The sequence below is a fragment of the Gavia stellata genome, chromosome 2 (genome assembly GCF_030936135.1).
Source record: "Gavia stellata isolate bGavSte3 chromosome 2, bGavSte3.hap2, whole genome shotgun sequence".
NCBI lineage: Eukaryota > Metazoa > Chordata > Aves > Gaviiformes > Gaviidae > Gavia > Gavia stellata.
This window is the reverse complement of record NC_082595.1, coordinates 2,239,182-2,257,420: the sequence shown is the minus strand read 5'-3', so window position 1 is coordinate 2,257,420 and position 18,239 is coordinate 2,239,182. Positions and strand designations below refer to the sequence as shown.

The 18,239-nt window shown below is 51.5% G+C and overlaps 1 protein-coding gene across 1 annotated transcript; it reads right to left on the bottom strand.

The window, feature by feature from the left end:
* Positions 1-8,668: 8,668 nt before the first annotated feature.
* Positions 8,669-11,816, bottom strand: LOC132321986 (left-right determination factor 1-like). Its single transcript, XM_059835755.1, has 4 exons — positions 11,552-11,816; positions 10,394-10,640; positions 9,319-9,558; positions 8,669-9,008 (listed from the first exon to the last, which is right to left on the bottom strand). The coding sequence occupies exons 1-4, from the start codon at positions 11,814-11,816 to the stop codon at positions 8,669-8,671; spliced, it is 1,092 nt and encodes a 363-aa protein (XP_059691738.1).
* Between the last annotated feature and the right edge of the window lie 6,423 nt (positions 11,817-18,239).

Here is an 18,239-nt window from a genome sequence, read left to right as displayed (position 1 = left end):
CATGATGAAGCTTTGCTGGCATAAATGTGTGGGCTGGGAGTGTCCCACTCCAGCAGCAGTCCCACCTGGGTGGCAAGCCTTCCCCGTGCTTCCTGCTGCTCTCGTAAAGGCTCGCAGAGCGTTTGGGTCAGGAGAGCCTTCGGCCAGATGAACACACTCAAGCTCCTCTGTCGTATGGCAAGGGTAGTGTGGGCCAAGAGAGAATAGGCCAGTTTAATGATGTGTTTTGGCAACAGCTCTTGCCTCAGTTCTTTCCCCTCACTGTAATTGCAGTCTTGCTTCAGTTGCACTGACGCGGCCATTTCTAAGTCTACCCCATGCGTCACCTATTTGCCTTTTTTTATTGCTGTGGATTTCTTGTTAAACCAGATCGGTTCCCTGATGGGGCGTAGGATGTGGCTCTACCAAACAAATGTGTGCTAGCACAACTGAAGTAGAGTTACATAGAGTAGGGAATAAACACTGGTTGGTGAAGGGGAACTGGAATATTTTAAAGCAGCAGTAGCACCAAACACTTTATTGATAAACTGTCTTCAGTAGTGCCAGAATTAAAAGAAATACCCTGCATCTGTGTTAGAGGACAACAGCTTATGTGTACCTTGAACCAGCTCATACTTGGCCCATTTGTTTGGGGATTATTTAGCTCCTGCTGAGCTAAGCAGGAGCAAGCGCTTGCTCTGGGATATGTCCACCTAAAGGGTTAGCCTGGAGCAATACCGTGTCTGGAGAGCCCTACGGGCACTCGCTGGCAAGGCTAGACTTCCACGCGTCTGTAGGGCGTCCTTCAGAAAACAGCCGGATAACAAACAGGACTCGGACTGATCCTTCAACAGAGCAGAAACAAGCAGGTGAAGTGCTTGAAGCTTTCTTAAGAACCTGGGCAAGAAAAGAAGCCAACAAATATCAGTAAAAAAAAAAAAACCATGAAACTATTCCACTGTAGGACGGGTCATTTCCATCGGATAGAATGGCCTCAGAACAGAGGTGATCTTTCTAGTCCAGGGCCAGAGGACAATGCAGAGTTTGCAGTACCCCTGCCTGTGTCTTTGTCCAAGGATTAATGCAGCTTTGGATTTCAGAAGTGTTTCTGGTTGTAAATGCACCAAAACGGTGAACATCTTTCCCGAGAAAAGGTTCATGCTCCCACGCAAACACTTCCCCAACAAGCAAGTGGTGTGCCTTACAGAATTCTTCTCAAGTGTCATTTTCAATGCATTTATTTCAAACATCTAGAAAATCTAGAGCACTGCCTGGTGCTTCTCTTGCATTTCAGAGTTACTGACTGAAAAAATTAATTAGCGAAAACACCGGCACAAACCTGAGGGAGGGCTTTTCCTCACCTCATACAGATCCATCGATACCCTGGAAAGAAATGTAAGTACATATAATACAGAAAAATAGCAGGGGACAGGCAAAATACTCAGATTTGATAAGGTACTGCTTCTGTCTGGCGAGTTCAGAATTAGAGCGTACTGTTTCCTTCTGTGCTGCTTTCTAACAAGCCTTTGGTCTACTGATTGCTCAGTGCCAAAAAGCAATGCTCTGGACCATCCCGTGCTGCCCAACAGGAGCATTCATAGCTAAACCTGAATAATGTTTTTTTTCTGGTTTCTCTCTGTGACACAAAGGACCAGAAACTTGCTGCTGTTCAGTGAAAATTGGTATTTTCATCCCAGCCCAGAAGAAAAAAGCTTGAGAGAAAACAAGTATCACAGAAACCCACCTGGCTTGGCTTAACAGTGGTTTTGATTTCCACTAACGCTCTCCGTCGTGGGATCTCCCCGCAGTGTAAGAAGCACCGAAGAGTTTGTATTCAGGAGCGCAGTGTAAGGTTAGGACTCGTTACCTGTTTTCTAAACTGAGCTACAGAGACATAACTTGTGGAAGCTTAGAAAGACCATCACAGCAAGAGCTGCCAGCCTTCGAGCAAAAGGCTCCTCTCCCATTTTCCTCAGCTACGCCGTCCTCTGCGACGTGGCCAAATAAACGAGTTGCTAAAAAGCCCCTTCAGTGTTTTGACCTAACACGTGCAGGCGTTTCTTCCTTCGGGTTTCTGAGTCTGACAGCTTCTGCACTTGCTGCTGTAGGTGGCAGTGAGCTGACGGCGGAGGATGTGTCCGGCTCCGGCAGCGCTGATGAAACCCTCGGCCCTTTGAAGACATCCCCGGCCGGAGGCTCTGCCCCGTGGCGTACGGGCACACGGTGCTGCTGCAGAGCGCGGCTGTCGGGTCACGTTCACGTCATTCTGCCTGTTCCAGAAACAGCCAGAATTAATCATTTTGGTCCACCTGGAATTCATTCTTAGTCGAGATGTTGCTTTGTGGAGAATGTTGACATTTTAAAGGTTGGTTTGTAGCGGCGGTTATTCTCAGGAAGGTGCTATTTTTAAATCTTAAAGGTTCCTCCAAGACTTTAACTGGAGGTAGTGAAGACTGCTCCCCAGTTAGTTAACACAGCCACCTCACAGCCGGCTTTGCTTTCGGTTACAGCTGAGCAGTTAGGGTGGCTTTGCAGATTAAGGTCCCTAATGGCACCTGAAGGTGGGGAGGGGACAACTCTGCCCCCCTCCAGCTGTCGAGGAGGGGCTGGGCGGGCACCGCTGCCTTCCAGCGCTGCTAGAGCCTGGGCAGGGGCTGCTCAGTCTGGATTTAACCCTAGAGCCTGGGCAGGGGCTGCTCAGTCTGGATTTAACCCTAGAGCCTGGGCAGGGGCTGCTCAGTCTGGATTTAACCCTAGAGCCTGGGCAGGGGCTGCTCAGTCTGGATTTAACCCTAGAGCCTGGGCAGGGCTGCTCAGTCTGGATTTAACCCTAGAGCCTGGGCAGGGGCTGCTCAGTCTGGATTTATCCCTAGAGCCTGGGCAGGGGCTGCTCAGTCTGGATTTAACCCTAGAGCCTGGGCAGGGGCTGCTCAGTCTGGATTTATCCCTAGAGCCTGGGCAGGGGATGCTCAGTCTGGATTTAACCCTAGAGCCTGGGCAGGGGCTGCTCAGTCTGGATTTATCCCTAGAGCCTGGGCAGGGGATGCTCAGTCTGGATTTATCCCTAGAGCCTGGGCAGGGGCTGCTCAGTCTGGATTTAACCCTAGAGCCTGGGCAGGGGCTGCTCAGTCTGGATTTAACCCTAGAGCCTGGGCAGGGGCTGCTCAGTCTGGATTTAACCCTAGAGCCTGGGCAGGGGATGCTCAGTCTGGATTTATCCCTAGAGCCTGGGCAGGGGATGCTCAGTCTGGGCTTGACCCAGCGGCTGGGGCTGCCTGCGAAGCGTCCCAGTGGCCTGAGTGCATGTGTGCCTGTCCTGCTTCTCCCCGCCGTGTCCGCTGTGCATCTCCAAGGATAAGGAATCGGGAATTGCATATAACCTGGAGTGCGAAAGGGAACAAGCAGCTCTGGAAAGACCTACCCAGGAGGTATGGAAAGAGCTAGCCGGCTTGCGAAGCATCTGCTGGAAGTATTACACAGCTCCATGAAAACATCCCTGCATGGCTGGTGGTTATAGATGGTACCTATGGCCTGCGTGATACCGTGTCCAGCATGCGGTAACTCGCTGGGACCTGCTAAGGGTGCCGGAGAGTCGCTGACCTCTGGGCTGGAAGCTGGCGGTCACCGTAGAAGTAGCAGTTGCGACCCGATGGCATTCATTTTCAGCAAACAGAAAACACGGTCTTCAAGGGAATACAGCTACTTGGAATTTCAAAGGGGAACATTTATAATCATTGTGGAAGTTAGGAGGAGGAAAAATATAAACAAATATGCAAATAAATATTAGGAATACCTTTAAAACAAAATACCTTAAAAAATAATAAAAATCCCTGACTCAGCAGTTGTCGAAAGCATACTGAGAGCTGTGGACTGATGACATGACTTCCCAGTGCCCAGCGTTTCCAGATAACTGTTCCCTGCCGTGGTTAAAAACCGTTTCTTGGCTGTTCTGTACCTGCCGCTTTAGCTGCGGGAAGCCCCAGCACCCACGCAGCTCTGGAGTGCCCCTGCACCCCTGGGGCGCAGCCCAGAAGGCAGCAGTTGCAAAGAGCTTTTTATTCTGTTTTATGCTGAAACGCGCTGACGTTGCGCGGGCTGCGCTCCTGCAGCCGCTCCAGGAAGGGACAGAGGGGTTCGGGGCCGGGCTGCAAATCCAGCGCCTCGCGCGGGAGCTAACTTCACCTTAAATTAATGGCAAAAACTAGAGAGACTGTTAAGGAGTTCCTCTAAAAATATCACAGTCCTGCGGGATCTCTGCCTCCCCCCTTCTGTTTGCTCCGGATTCCCCTTTCCCAGACTCCAGCTGGTCCCAGCCAAAGCCGGAGGAGCTCCCCTGATTATCACCTTCCCCGGGATGTGGATTGGGCATCTGCCCTTCCACTTACAGGGCAATTAGATGGCTGCCCTGGAAGGCAAAGTGCCAGACGCTCCTGGTGGGAGGCTGTGAAATGCAAAGGGGGAAAAAAAAGAGAGGGAGAGGAAATAAGGTCTCACCAGTGGGGTAAAGCTGCAACTTATTGTAGGTTTTGAAGGAAAATGGGAGGGCAGCCTTGGTTCAAATGAAACCGTGGAAGGATCGGACAGGGCAATGGAACTCAGCTAGCAGTGGCGTTTAGTATGGCTTGAAACTTCTGTTCTCTCTCCCAAAATGTTACGATAACAGAGCGAGAAAGTGCTGCTGTCCTGCCCAAGCCTCTCGTAAGAAGAGCTTCTGCGAGACCAATAGATTTCCCCAGTCCAGCTCCACGAAACACCGCAGGACCTCACAGGTTGTCTTGCGAGCAGTGCCGTGACGGCAAGCCGGAGCCCACGCTGGCGCTAAGCTTTAACTCGGACGCGCTGCCGCTGCGAACGCTTACACGAGAGCTTAACTTTACGCACGGGACTAAGAGGGCTGTTGAAGCCCTTCGTGTGAACGGCACACGCTTCCTTCTCCTTGAGCGCCACGCGGGTGCTCTGTGCTTTCACTAGCGCAGGAGGATGCCCGATGTTTTAACCTTGGGTTGGCCTTCACATTTCACGTTTTTTGAAATCGTTTCTGCTTCTATGTGGTTCATTACGCCGCTGCACTGCTCTTCCTTTTCTTCTTTTTGCAGCGCAGCATAAATGTTAATGCTGAACCACGCTGCTGCCAGGTACGTAAGACGTTCTGCCTTTCCGCAGAGACTGGGTGCCGCTCAGACGGAAGGGATGACATGACAGCTCGACAGCCTTTGCCTGCGTTACGAGTGGTACCCATACAAAAGCAGCGAGGTGGCACACAGAAGGTGTCGCAGCAAACGCAGCCTGGACTGAAGGTGAGGGGCCGGGAGATCATTTCCCACAGCACGGGCTGATGTCTGAAAAAGCCCCAGGTGTGACAGTATTTCATCCACGGCTTTCTGCCTAGAGTTTGCGCTGTGGAAATCTCTGGAGCCATCCCCACGTCAGCCCGACCTCTGAGCCTGCTGCATTTGCACTGCAAAGCCAGCTGGAGTTGGAGGAGCAATGTCCCCTCTCCCCAAAAGCAGGGGAGGTTCAATCCAAACGTGGGTTAAAAACTGGCCACAGCATCCATCGTACTCAGACAGTAGCACAACTGGTTAATTTTTCATTAAGCAGCTTAATTTTTCAGCCACTCCGACAGATGAGGGTGATGCTGTGCGCGAAGTGGGGGTAGGGGTGTCCGGGCAATGCCGGGAGTCCCCAGGACACCCCACGTGCGGCTGCTGGGAAGGGACGGGGGTGCAGACTGCAGGCACAAAACCGTGGGGACGCGAGACGCCAGACACGGGTGTTAGCGATGCCCAGCCTGGTGCGTGGCCACCCCGGCTGTCCCTGCGTACAGCTTCCCGTAAATCGCCCCCTCCCCAGGCCTCCGCTCCGCGCTGACCCCCGGCCTCACGGCCCTGGGCGGCACCAGGCGCTGGGCTCGAGGGCTGTGACCGCGGCGGGGCGGTGGGACTCGGGAGGGAGATGCCGGGACGTCTGTGCGGCTCCCCCAGCAATAAATAAGTGCCCGTGCCGGCGGCGGGCGGGCAGGGCTTGATGGCTGACGGAGCTGCGCCCTGCCCTGCGCTGCGATACCCCCAGCGCTCCCCATAGCAGCACCGGGTCTCCTCGGCCACCGCCTCCCCGCTCCCGTCGCCCCCGGCTGTCACCGCGTCCACGCAGACCCCCCACCCGCTGTCACGTACCTCGCGTCCGCAGAAAGCCGGAGCCGGACGCAAAGCAAGGGGAGCCGGACGCGGTGCAGGGTCCTGGCGGAGGGGAGCAGGAGAGGGCCCAGCCCTCGTCCTCCCCGCTGGCCCCAGCCCCGCGTCCCTGCTGCGGTGCTCCGCTCCCCGCTTCCCACGGCAGCCTGGCCCCGATGGCACGGGACGGGATTTCTCCCAGGCCCGGGGGATGATGTCTGGAGTCCCAGTGCTGGAGGCCGGAGGGAAGCCAGCGTTAACGCTCTTCCTTCTCAGGCAGGAACCGGTTCAAACACTTTCTTCCCCAGGAGGGCGCGTGGATAAATCAACCGCTTTGTTCTTCGGGGAGCACTGCGCTCACGGCCTTCAGGCTATGCCCTGCCCCGAGCCAAGCCGGGCGGAGAGGAACCGGGCCCGAATGCCAATGCCATTAAGATAGAGGCTACATAGTCGTGAGAAGGAAACGGCCAGAGACGGATCCGGCTCATCCAGTTCTGGTTGCAGTAACGCGTGGTGCTGTAGCCCAGCGCTGGGGACCGGTGAGTCCGTGCTTCTGCCTTTTGGTCTCCCCTTAAAGCTCTTCTTCTGGCACAGGCGTTGACGCAAGTGAAAGGTGCCGGCCTGCCCGGGGCCAAGGCGGCGGCAGGGACGTGGGTGACCTCAGACCTGGGGTCCTGCAGGGCAGCAGGGACTCCTGACCTCTCGGCCTTCCTGACGGATGACCCAAAGCCACTGCAGAGTCCAGTGGGTCCCTCGCCCGGTCCGTGGCCCATGGCCACCCTGTCTAGCCAGACAAACTCGCTTCAGAGTCCTCCCACCAGCAGCGGGTTCAGCCAGGGCCTGGGGACCACGTCCCACGGGGATGGACAGCAGCGACCGCTCCACCCCCAGAGCCGCCGGCACCTCAGTGGGTTATGCACCGCGGAGAGGAGTCTGACACCAGGTGTGGAAACCATTATCCTTGGGGATACCCTGGCCAACAGTTCGGTGCGGTTCAAAAAGGGATGAAACCACATCATCGTTGCTTTTCTCCAGGAGATGTGTTGGTCAGACATCCGTAAGGAAGGGTCAGGGCTAGAACGCTTCCCCCGGGAAGGGACGGGGACGGGAGGGGACGGGAGGCAGCTCATCTCTTTCCGCACCGCAGCTCCAGTTGATTGCCTGCAGTTTCTGGCAGTGCACTGCTGCAGCTCGCAGGGAGAGCATCACCTCTTGCCTGTCAGACATGTTTCTAGGTTTTCTCCTTTAAGAAAGTGTTGACTTAAACTCGGCGGCAGCTCAGGAGAAGGGCTGGCGGTGTGGGCTCCGCTCCACTGGCCAATTCAGCCCCGTCCCAGTCCCTGCCTGCGTAGATAAGCTTTACCAGGAGCAGGCAGGATCACACAGGTAACTGAGAAGAGCCGTTACTCTGTGTGTGTTTATAGGAGCTGGGCGCTGGGGAACATTCAGAAGTACGAGAGCTTTTTTTCCCTCCACTTTTAGACCTAAGAATAAATATAAGCAAACTCATGGCTACTTTAATGATTGTATTTTATTGTTTCCTTGAGTTTGAAAGCACACAAAACTTGGAAAATAACCCTAAAATGAAATAATTGTAAAACACAACCAGAAAAATAAGGGTCTGGTGCAACAAACTTACTCACGCGAGCAAACCTAAGTCCTGATATTCCCATTGACTTCAGGACTCTAAATTCTGCCTGAAACTGTGCTAAGCCCATGGTGCAGGGGCCAAAAATATAATCCTTTGAGTTCCAGACAGTATTTTATGGACATTTATGTATGTGTATATATGCATATGATACATGTGCACATATATTTGTTCCTTTGAGCTCTAGACCATATTTTATGTACATAGATGTATGTATGTAGACAATATGTGTATATCCAATATGTATGTAGACAATACACACATATATTCATATACTATATATATGTACACACACGTGTGTGTGTGTGTACAATATATACATGTAAGTGCTTCTGCTCTACAATCCACCATAAACATGACTTCGTCAGACAAAACTTATGAAACGCCGTGAGTCTAACAATGAAAAGCTGAACCCACACGTTACTTCCTCACCTGGTGCTGATCACTCCTCCTTTGCCTGTAGCTGTTTGCAATACTCCTGGGCTGGGGACTAAAATAAATTGGACGCAGCTCCATCAAATTCAATGACATTCAGCTAGCACCTAAGGGGCCCCAAGAAGTGTAGGGCTCCGTAGGAACCCCTCACATAGGTATGCGTGCAGACAGATGCTCCTCTGAGCCATCTATATGGACAGTGCCTTTAAGTGCACCCCCTCTGCAGGGTAGTGGGGCGCGTGGGAGAGCCGCAGCCCCAGCCGCTGCCGACCCTCGCAGGCAGGCAGGTACCTGGGGGTCCCCCCAGACCTTCATTGCTGGCCCCAGGGCTGGGGACCAGGGTGGCTCTGGCAGGGCTGCGGAGAATCAGGGGACTGGGTGACATCCCACTCTCCCCACGAGAGCTGTGGGTCGCCGGCTGGCCGCCCACATCTCACACCAGCGCCATGCCGTCCGTAACGCAGCTGCACTTCTCAACGATCATGTTGGGAAACTCGGCTGCTTCGATCTCGGTGCGGTTGCCCCTCTTGACGAGGTATATCATGGGGAGCGGGGAGCTCTCCGCCACGGCACAGGCACGCTCCCCGTAGCCGAAGTGCCGCAGCAGGCTGGGGGGCTGCAGGCACCCCCCCGAGCAGCGGTAAGCCTGGTACCCCGCCGGCTCAACGATCCAGTGCTGCGCCCAGGTGAGCTCGCGGAAGTTGACGTAGTGTTTCTGCCGGCAGCATGTGGACTTCCCCGTCACCGCCTCCTCCTTGCAATCCCCGGGGCCCCTGCGAGAAACAAGCACTGATGCCGTAACTGGAAACCGGGAAGGAGGGAGAAATAATCCCCCCTGTTGATAGCACAGGTGGGCCCTGAGACGTGAAACTTGGACCACGCTCGGGTTTTGTTCGAATATTCAGGCATCGAATAAGGGAAGAGGAGAGGTGTGATTCAGCAGCAACTTTCTAACTAACTCCTCTGTTCACAGCGGTTTACTTCCGAGGGCAAGAGCTGCATGGCCTGGGTTGGCACACGGTGTGCAATAATTCAGGGGCAAAGTAACACCGGAGACAGTACAGATTCAGGTCTCATACGTACCCATAGTTTTCCAAGTCGAGGGTGTAAAGCACCAGTTCAGGCTTGCCTAGGGCTTTATCCTCGGGGTCCTGAGAGGTGAAACGCACGGCTTTGGCCATTTCTGAGGCATGGCTGCCTACCCTTTCTCCTTCAATCCAGACCTCCAGGAACATTGGCTCCCGCCTCTTGTTTCGCAGCCAGTAATGCACGGCCTGCGTCACGTCGAAGTTCTTCCAGCCCGACTCGTGTATGGGAACCAGCCTGCGCGACAGGGGCTCGGCATTAGAGAAAAGCCCATCAGATAAAGCCCAGCCTCGCACTGCTGTTATTGCAGCAGAATAATTTGCTTCCCATAGATTGTCACGTGCCTTGATTCACGATAATTTTTGCTGAGCGCTCTGGGCAAGCACCCATGGCAATTAACTCACCTCAAAAAGAAGCATGCAGATCTAGGAGACACTGAAGGGCTAAATAAAACCCTTTGCGCATGCTCATGTCAAGGTATTAATTCATCCTCATACGGAAATACGGCGGGGCAGGATTATATGCAGCCTCAGTATTCGTGACGACAGCCTGGTAAACACCGCTACTCCCAGCTGCTCCTGTCCTAGCTGTATTAGGGCCATAACTTTCTAACCACCCAGAAAATTGGTTTGATGTCTAATTCTGCCTTCAAGGGTTGTAAAACTTCCACAGAGCTCAAGGCTACAGAATCAGATGCTTTTCGCATAATTTACTTACTTAAAGCAGCTAATGAAATGGCCAATGGAAAGAATACCAGCAGCCAGTAACCCATGAGAGTTAGAGAGTGAGAGAGAAGTGAACCAGGTGGAGGGTTTTCGAGGGGAAGACCTAGCAGTACCCGACATCGTCTGACACAGAAATAGATGATTTCAATGAATCATCATATATTGCAGTCTTAACCTACTATCTGCTCTTACGAACTCATTCTGGGTTTAGAGGTTATAGAGCCTGATTCTACAGATGCAACCCCATCAGACTGACCGGAGGCACAAACACGTGACATCCGAACGCAGCCCAGAGGACCCGTACCCCGTAACTAGAGTCCTGCCGTCAGGAGAGGTCCCTTTCTTACCGGGAGTCTATCAGGGAGGTCCTGTTGGTACCATCGTGCTGCCGTTGCACCCAGTACACGCTGACTCTGGCGTTGGAGACGGGCCTGTGGGACTGCTGGGCAGGCAGGCTTGCTCTGTCCAGAGGCTTTTTGAAGAGCTTCAGTTCAGCCATTGTCACTTCGCTGTTTTTAGGTATTCTGCCCTCCATGTCAAAGACCAGGTTCTGCCGCGTGCTGGTGTCAGAGTAGAGGACTTCTCCTGCCATGCCTGTGCACGGTGGGAACAAAAACAGCCTGTCACTGCCATCCCGGTGAGCAAAGCCCCCACGCTTCGTCCACAATTATCATCACAACGCAGTCCTTCCATGCTCCCAAGATGAGCCCTAGTAGTAAAGGCAGCCACTAAACACACCTTTTCTAATGCATACTTGAATCAATGTCTTGCAAATGCCCTAATTCTTCTTCTACGTCTGAGACTCTGCAACCTGGGGGCAACAGAAAGAGATCTCCTATATAAGTTGCCCCCAAATCGAGCACACGTGGAGAGGTGCCCGTCTCTCTGTGCCAGTGCTGGGCACCAAAGCAGGAAACTGCACCGCTCGCAATGAAAAAGTGTTTTCACTTGCTGCCCAGGGCGTTATGTACATCTTTTGAAAGTGAAACAAGCTGTAAGTGTCCTTGTACAGACCCCATTGTGTCTGTACAGCTGATTTCCTCCTTGGTGTTTTTCCCAGACAAAAAAAAAAAAGACAGCGAGAGTGAAACATCCTCAAAGAGGTGTTATTGCTATCAGAGGACTTCCTGGAGTTTTAACCAAAACACTGAAATGTCTACACTTCCTACTGACATTTATTTTTTACATCGTTTTTCCACCTGCCCAAAATGTTGCCGGGGTCCCAAGGCTTTTCTCTTCTATCAAGCTCCAGCAGCATCCTGCCCTTTGCAAGGACTGTAGGACCCCCTCTCCAGGTGCAAGGAGTTACTAGCGCGTGTTAATCTTTAAGATGCTGTTACATGCACCTCTTCCACCCAGCTCAGGTTTGGAGCCAGACCCAAACCTCATTCCCGCCGTGGGTCCGCCTCTGCCCGTCCTGCGGCCGGCCGGGCGAGCGTGGGCAGCTTCCCCTGGCAGCGGCACAGTGCTTTGTGAGCTCCCGACAGCGACGGCAGAAACGTTACCTGCGTTGCCAGGGATGCCCCTGAGGATGCCGGCCAGGCTTGGCAAAGCTCGGCGCTTCACCCTGTGGCGCTTCAGCATGGAGCGGTATTTGTTCTTGACGTGGTCCGGGATAACCAGATCCACCAAGTCTCTCTTATGAAGTTTAGGGACCTCAGGGAGCCCCAGCTGCTTCAGCAACACCTCCTTGAACCCTTCCTGGGTAAACGCTCGGACCGTGACGACCAGGCAGAGCGCGCAGAGCATCCCGGTGAACCTCGCGTCCATCCTTCTCCGTCAGCGAAGCAGCTGCCTGCCCGGCAGAGATGAAGGGGGGATCTCCCCGGGGCTGCTCTCGGCAGAGACGTGGTGGCAGGCTGCCTGAGCGGGATAGAGGTCCCCTGCGCCGGGGTTTTATAGCCAGCCTCATCCCACTGGCACAACAAATTCCACAAGTGGGGACGAAGCAGAGGACTTAAAAGGGTCACTCCCCCATCGGTAGACACATGCCAGTTTAACACCTTCATCTGCCACAAAGTTAATACCAGAAGGTTTAGGGGAGCTTCCAGATTCCTTCACGGGAAAGAAGTTTCCATCCTTTTTTAATTCCCTGTGTACTTTTGCCCAGAAAACCCCTGAGCGATCAGTGTCTCGTGTCCAGCCTAAGTCAGGGAGGAAACTCATCTGCGGAGTACATTGCTTTATGTACCGCACCATACGATTCTTAAAGGAAGCGCCAAATCTGTACCGCGGAGGACTTGCTACCTAAAATAGCCAATATCAACCAGGAGAAAAATGCTTTAGCTGGAAGTCCATCTTTATGGCAGGCATTAAAAAATCATTTAAAACCTTTTTTTGGGGGGTAGGTACCACTTTGATCTCCGAATATTTGTATCAAGCGTACGAATCACAGCAGTCAATCACAGCAGTTGAATGGTTTATGGCCTTTTATGCTGCTTCTGAATCGCAGAAGGTGGAAGATGTACAGGCCTGACATTTTAGAAAAATGTCCCATCACTCTTCATGGATTCCTGTGGGTTTAATAATACTTGTGCTTAAAAGAAGGCGGCTTTATATAAAGGCAGATCACCTTTCATGAACATGAGAAACCACTCTGCTTTTCCACAACATGGATGAAGAATATCGGGATTTTGAACGCTATTAACAACCACAATGGAGAGCTGTCTCCGGAAGGCGAAGCCGACCTAGAGGCTGGGCGGGTCGGTTGTTGCCTTGAAGTCAACCTTTAAGTTGAAGCTCACATCCTTTGCTTCCCTGGCCTTTGCTGGCATAAGACGCAGAAGTCTATTTTTGAAACCAATCCCAGGAGATGTGAATTGAAAAAATAAAATGTGATCGATAAAAGTGTGAAGGAGCATGGTCCTTGGGGAGATTCTCATCCTTTCCAGCAGTAACAATTACAGAAGGGCCTGAGCATATATACAAATGTCTTCAGCATCAAAAGATCTTTGGATTTTATATGTGAATGAGTCAAAACTGGTCCAGTTTCATCCAACGTCCAGGCTGAATGGTGTGCCCTGAGAAAAGTCTGGCTGGAGGACCTGATGTAACGAACTTGTACCCCGTTGCGGTTCATTCCTCATTAAAACAAGCGTCAGCCGAGGCAGCCCGTTTCATACGCAGAGGAAGGCAACAAAGCCGTCTGAAAGAGCCTAACGAAACACTTCTGTTGCTGCTCATTTTGTCTTTATAACCTTTTAAGAAACTTGTCTCCTTAAACATGATAAAGGCTCCATTAGATGTTAAAGGGGCACCTTATTTAGTTGAATTGAGTTTTAAGGCTAAAATGGAAACACAGACTACAAACTAACAGCTTGTGCATGGCCCGAGGCAGTACATTCTTTAATCTTTCCCTTTGTGTGGCATCTTTCTCTGAACAAATCAGTATTTTCTTATGCATTCGTTCCCAAGACACAAATGGCAGTGAAAAATACCCACTTCATTTGACTGCCTCAACTTCGACTCATGTCACAAGCTCCTGCTCTTGCGAGTAAGAGGAGGGAAGGGGTTTTTTGCTGAAACCTTTGTGACCGCCTCAGCCCCTTCGGAAGGCTCCGTACGGCTGGCTGTTCCCTCCGGGCTGCCTCCCCAGCTGAATGGCTTATTACTGATTCTCATGGGACAGGACAAACGCAGTGACACAATGAACTGCTTCGGAGGCTTGGGTCGCAAACTGCATCTAAGCAGTGTTCAGGTGGCTGACAACGTTTTCTTCAGACACGCTCTGTAAGTGTTGGCTAACGCAGTTCCAGCAGTGAATTTGTTATGTTTATATAGTGAGAGTTGCCTGGATAAAACCGCAGTTCACGCATTTGTAATGGTCTCTCTTTAAACATGTCAGAAGACCTGATCCTGTAAACCTTTATCCATCCAATTAGTCTTCGCTCTGGAGAGTGGTCCTACTGTGTACTGAGGGCTCTTCAAAAAACCGTGATAACATGAAATGAAAACGCCCGATTGCTCCAGCAGCACCCGGCTTTCCTGGAGCCAGATGGGACTTCTCCTGTGGCTGATGTCTAATCTACCAGGACTCTTCACTGTCCAATGTGTATTGGAAGGTGATTTATGGGCTTCACACTTAAAATAAAATTATTGACCACACACAGTTGAAGCTCAGCTCAGAAGAAAACAGAGGATGTGGATTGTAGGCTTTTCACAGGAGAGTGATTATCTGGTCCAGTTGGAGGATTTGCCATTCCCCCTTTGTCATGCAAACAAGAAAAGTCAGGAATTTTATAATAGCTCTTTTTGTGTAATGTGTATTAGAACCTGCATGGCACATTCAAAATGTCAAACAGAGGATTTAAAGAGGCTGCAAGGGATGAAGTATGAGCAACTCCCACTTTTAATAAAAGCCAGTACTTAGTGAAAAGAGAATCTCTGTATTTAAGCTTTTAATTTAGTTACAAATGGTTCTCTAAGACATTTGCTGGGCATATCTATGCAATGATTTTTGGTAAATAAATCCGATGGGTTCAAAGAGAAAGTGTGAAGGGCTTAGCCTAATGATGTAGGCATTATCCCGGGAAACAAGAGTGTTGCAAATGTATTTGCAGTATGTCAGTGAGGATCTGAACATTTAATTTTTCAAGAACTGAATTTTCATGGACATAATTATTTTGTATTACAATTAGATTATATTAGAACAGCCTTTGCTTGAGTGATGTGAAAGGCAACAACTTTTGTGTGCTCCAGGAAATGCCCTAATTTGTGCAACAGGCTTATCGTCTAGAGATGAGAGCACATCTCTATGTTGATTTTGGTCTGGTTTTCCCCAAAGTCAGGGTCTTTTGAATCTAGGAATGTGGGAATAAAAATAATAGTGGTTAAGATGCAGGTATAAACTTGTCAAGTGAAAGAAGATTTTGAGTAGAGGTTCTGTTTCTTACTCTTTTTTCAGTCTTAAGCACAGTGAGTTCTACATAGCTAACAAAAAACCGCAGAATGGGCTGGTCACGTGAAGCGCTGGGTTAGAGGTTTCCAACGTGGAAGAAAACTGCAGGCTGTGCATGCAGGCGTGCCCTTCTCGCGCCGCCTCACCACCTCACCCCAACAGCCACCGGCCAGCGCTTCAAACTTAACACTCAAGTTGCGCCGGGGAGGTTTACACTGGGTATTAGGGAAGACTTCTTCACTGAAAGGGTTGTCAGGCACTGGAAGGGGCTGCCCGGGGAGGTGGTGGAGTCGCCATCCCTGGAGGTATTTAAAAGATGTGTGGATGAGGCGCTTAGGGACATGGGTTAGTGCTGGACTTGGCAGGGTTAGGTTAACGGTTGGACTTGATGATCTTAAAGGTCTTTTCCAACCTACACGATTCTATGATTCCCATCTGTATTTTAAACCCAGGCTACACACCTTCAACTGGGATTTCACAGGCATCTTTTGCTTCCTTCTTGACCGGCACCGTCCGTGCCGGTGGTGGGACCCTTGTTCCTCTGCAGGGACTGGCCCTGTGTCAAGCAAGTCCAGACAGCGAGCGCGGAGCCCACCGAGCCCGCCCCCAGCAAGCTGTCCCGCTGCCGGCGGGCAGCAGCTCCATTTCACGCAATCTGGGTCTAGGCCTAATTTCTAAATAGTGACCGAGGCAAAAAGCATTTCCATTTCCCGTCTGCCGAGCTGCGCAGCTCCTTCAGCGCTGGATGAGAGTGAGGTGTCACTGGGAACCGGAGGCAGCGTTCGCCGGGCTCGTGGCTTGGCCGGCCCTCGGCGCAAGCACAGCCGGGGCGCAACACAGCACAGCGCTCAGCCCCCGCCAGAGAGGCAGCCCTCTCTGTGGGTGTTGCCTTTACGTACGGAGAGAAGGGCAATGTACGCCTTGCTCCGTCCACCTGAGTGGCTCCCGGCACAACGCAAAACGGCTAGTGGTGATTCCTCAATGTTATTCCACAGAGGCAGGACCTTTGAGAAGTTCCTCTGGCACAAAGAGCAAGTGAGCAGCCCACAGGGTTGTTACCGCGTTTATTTGCCACTTCAGCTCCAAACGCCACCAGCCACCGGCCTGCTCCAGAAATGCTCCGATTTGTGCTATATTTGTGTCTTGAACATGGCGTACGTCTGCTGAAACACTGAGAAACTATCTTGCCAGGGCGGTGGCTTTCCGTCCTCCTCTACTTCTAGAGACAGCTACTCTTTCATCAGGGCGTGAACAGCTTGCACAGCGTACAGAGACAGAATAACAGCACCCAGGACTTCGGTGGGGCCGGTATAGCTCACGGGAGCATGTGTGCTCCCCACGGCCTCAGCCTGCTCTGCGAGAATCTGGCGTGGAAAAGTCTCCTAAGATATGGCCTGATAACACAAGAGATCCAGCTTTTATCTGGCTCCCAGGGCCAGACTGAAAACAGCAGAGCCGCTCAATGCGGAGTGTTGATCTGCACTAAATCCTTTCTGCTGGTTCTGATTTGTTCCAAAAATTTGGCCGTGTTAATTTGTGTGCCAAAAGGCTTTGTGCTCGCTCAGGTATCGCCTGACTTACCTGTCCTTACATACGCATTTCCATGCATTCCCCCTCCCAGGGAGCATAAAATCCTAAAATGGACCTTACATCTGTACTGTGAACTCTGGCTAATACGGCTCTGGGAAATACAACTTGGTGTCCCATGTCTGAGCCAGACCATGTTTATTCTGACCCGATAGCACACCGCTCTCATACCAAAGGCACTGCAGCCACAGCCTCCGTCCCTGACGTTTACTCTGCCTGCCCGCTAAGGAGCCCGTTTCAGTAGCAAGTTCCATGGTGCAAACAATCATCTGCTTGAGCTATACAGAAATTATCCAGTTCATTTAATCTAGGCAAGGACATGAGCCTGCTTTTCCTCGTCACCAGTCTAGGCCAGACTGAACTGGCCATCTCCAATGGAAACACCTTACAGATCACACGTCCTGTTGGGTTCCTCTCGCAAATACTGGTGGTGAAGCCCCAGGCAGCAATGGGGATACTGTTCCCTTATGCATTTATCCAACAATGTATCCGCTATAGTAAAACCCCCATTTTATTTGAGAGAGATATTGCAAACCTGGTTTGATCTTGAGCTCAGTTCATGTAACTTCTGGCGCTGTGTGTCTTAGATTGCATCGACTTAAGCACGCCTTCCATAGGCAGGCTTCTGCTTTTTACTCACGAGCTTGTTTTGGTCAAATGTCCCAGACAAAAGGCCTCCTGTCTGAAGAGGAATGGATGAAACGTCCAAAGTCCCACCACGTCCTTGGTCAGCTGATGTCAGCTGCCTTGCTCACAGGGTTTGTGTTGGCAGCATTTGCAAAGTGCCAGTGTTCTGGCAGAAAAGAGATCCCCAAGATACTTTTTTTTTATAGAAAAGCAAACACAACTGTTTAAATACAGCTTTTTCTGTTCCCTCAGCAGCCTCCTCCCCACCACCCTAGCCTGTGCCCTGTTTGTAGCTGGGGAAGCAGGACTTATTGCCACTGATGGCTACAGAAAAGGCTGCTAGGAAAAACGCTGACATTTAGCAAATGCTGTTGAATCAGATAAATAAGCGTGAAGCCCTAAATTGCTTGCTTTACACCACAGTCCACTTCATTAAGGAATGTCCCCATTACTGAGAAATAGCTGTATTTTGTAGGAGCACCACTTAATTTTCTAATAAGAGCCCATTTATCTGCCTAGTTAAAATGCTGCTTTTTTTTTTCCTCTTTGCAGCTGTGTGTTTACACCATAAAAGTTCATCAGCTTTTGTTAAGAGTATGTTTTTGCTGCCTTAGTGATGCAAGCGAGAGCCCACCTCCGGGCCAGGCAGGGCTGGCGAGGCTCCGTGAGGCTGCGCAGGCTCTCCCTGCCCTTGGCAGTGCTTGCTGCCGAGTTGGGTTTTAACCAATGTGCTCCAGCGAATGTCACCGCGAAGGCTCAGCGTGCGACCCCCTCAGCTGCCCACCCCAGAGCATGTCCGTCCTGCAGAAGGGAACCTGTGTGCAAGGGAGGCGTTGGGCACACTGGAGCAAAATAGGGCAGCTGAAGGTTTTAATGCACGCGGTGCTATCAAGATTACGGGGCTCCATGTCAACACAGCTTTTGGGCCGAATGGCTCTACGGACTTCCGAAAGTTCGGTGCATGTCCACCAATATGAGTCGGCAGTGTGCCCAGGTGGCAAAGAAGGCCAACAGCATCCTGGTTTGTATCAGAAAGAGTGTGGCCAACAGGACTAGGGAAGTGATCTACAAGGCAGATGTTG

Excerpts from the sequence above, each read along its gene's own strand:
- LOC132321986 (XM_059835755.1), bottom strand. The coding sequence starts at position 11,816 with ATGGACGCGAGGTTCACCGGGATGCTCTGCGCGCTCTGCCTGGTCGTC. Across the intron at positions 10,641-11,551 it reads GGGCATCCCTGGCAACGCAG|GCATGGCAGGAGAAGTCCTC; the intron begins GTAACGTTTCTG and ends CACCGTGCACAG. Across the intron at positions 9,009-9,318 it reads CTCGACTTGGAAAACTATGG|GGGCCCCGGGGATTGCAAGG; the intron begins GTACGTATGAGA and ends TGTTTCTCGCAG.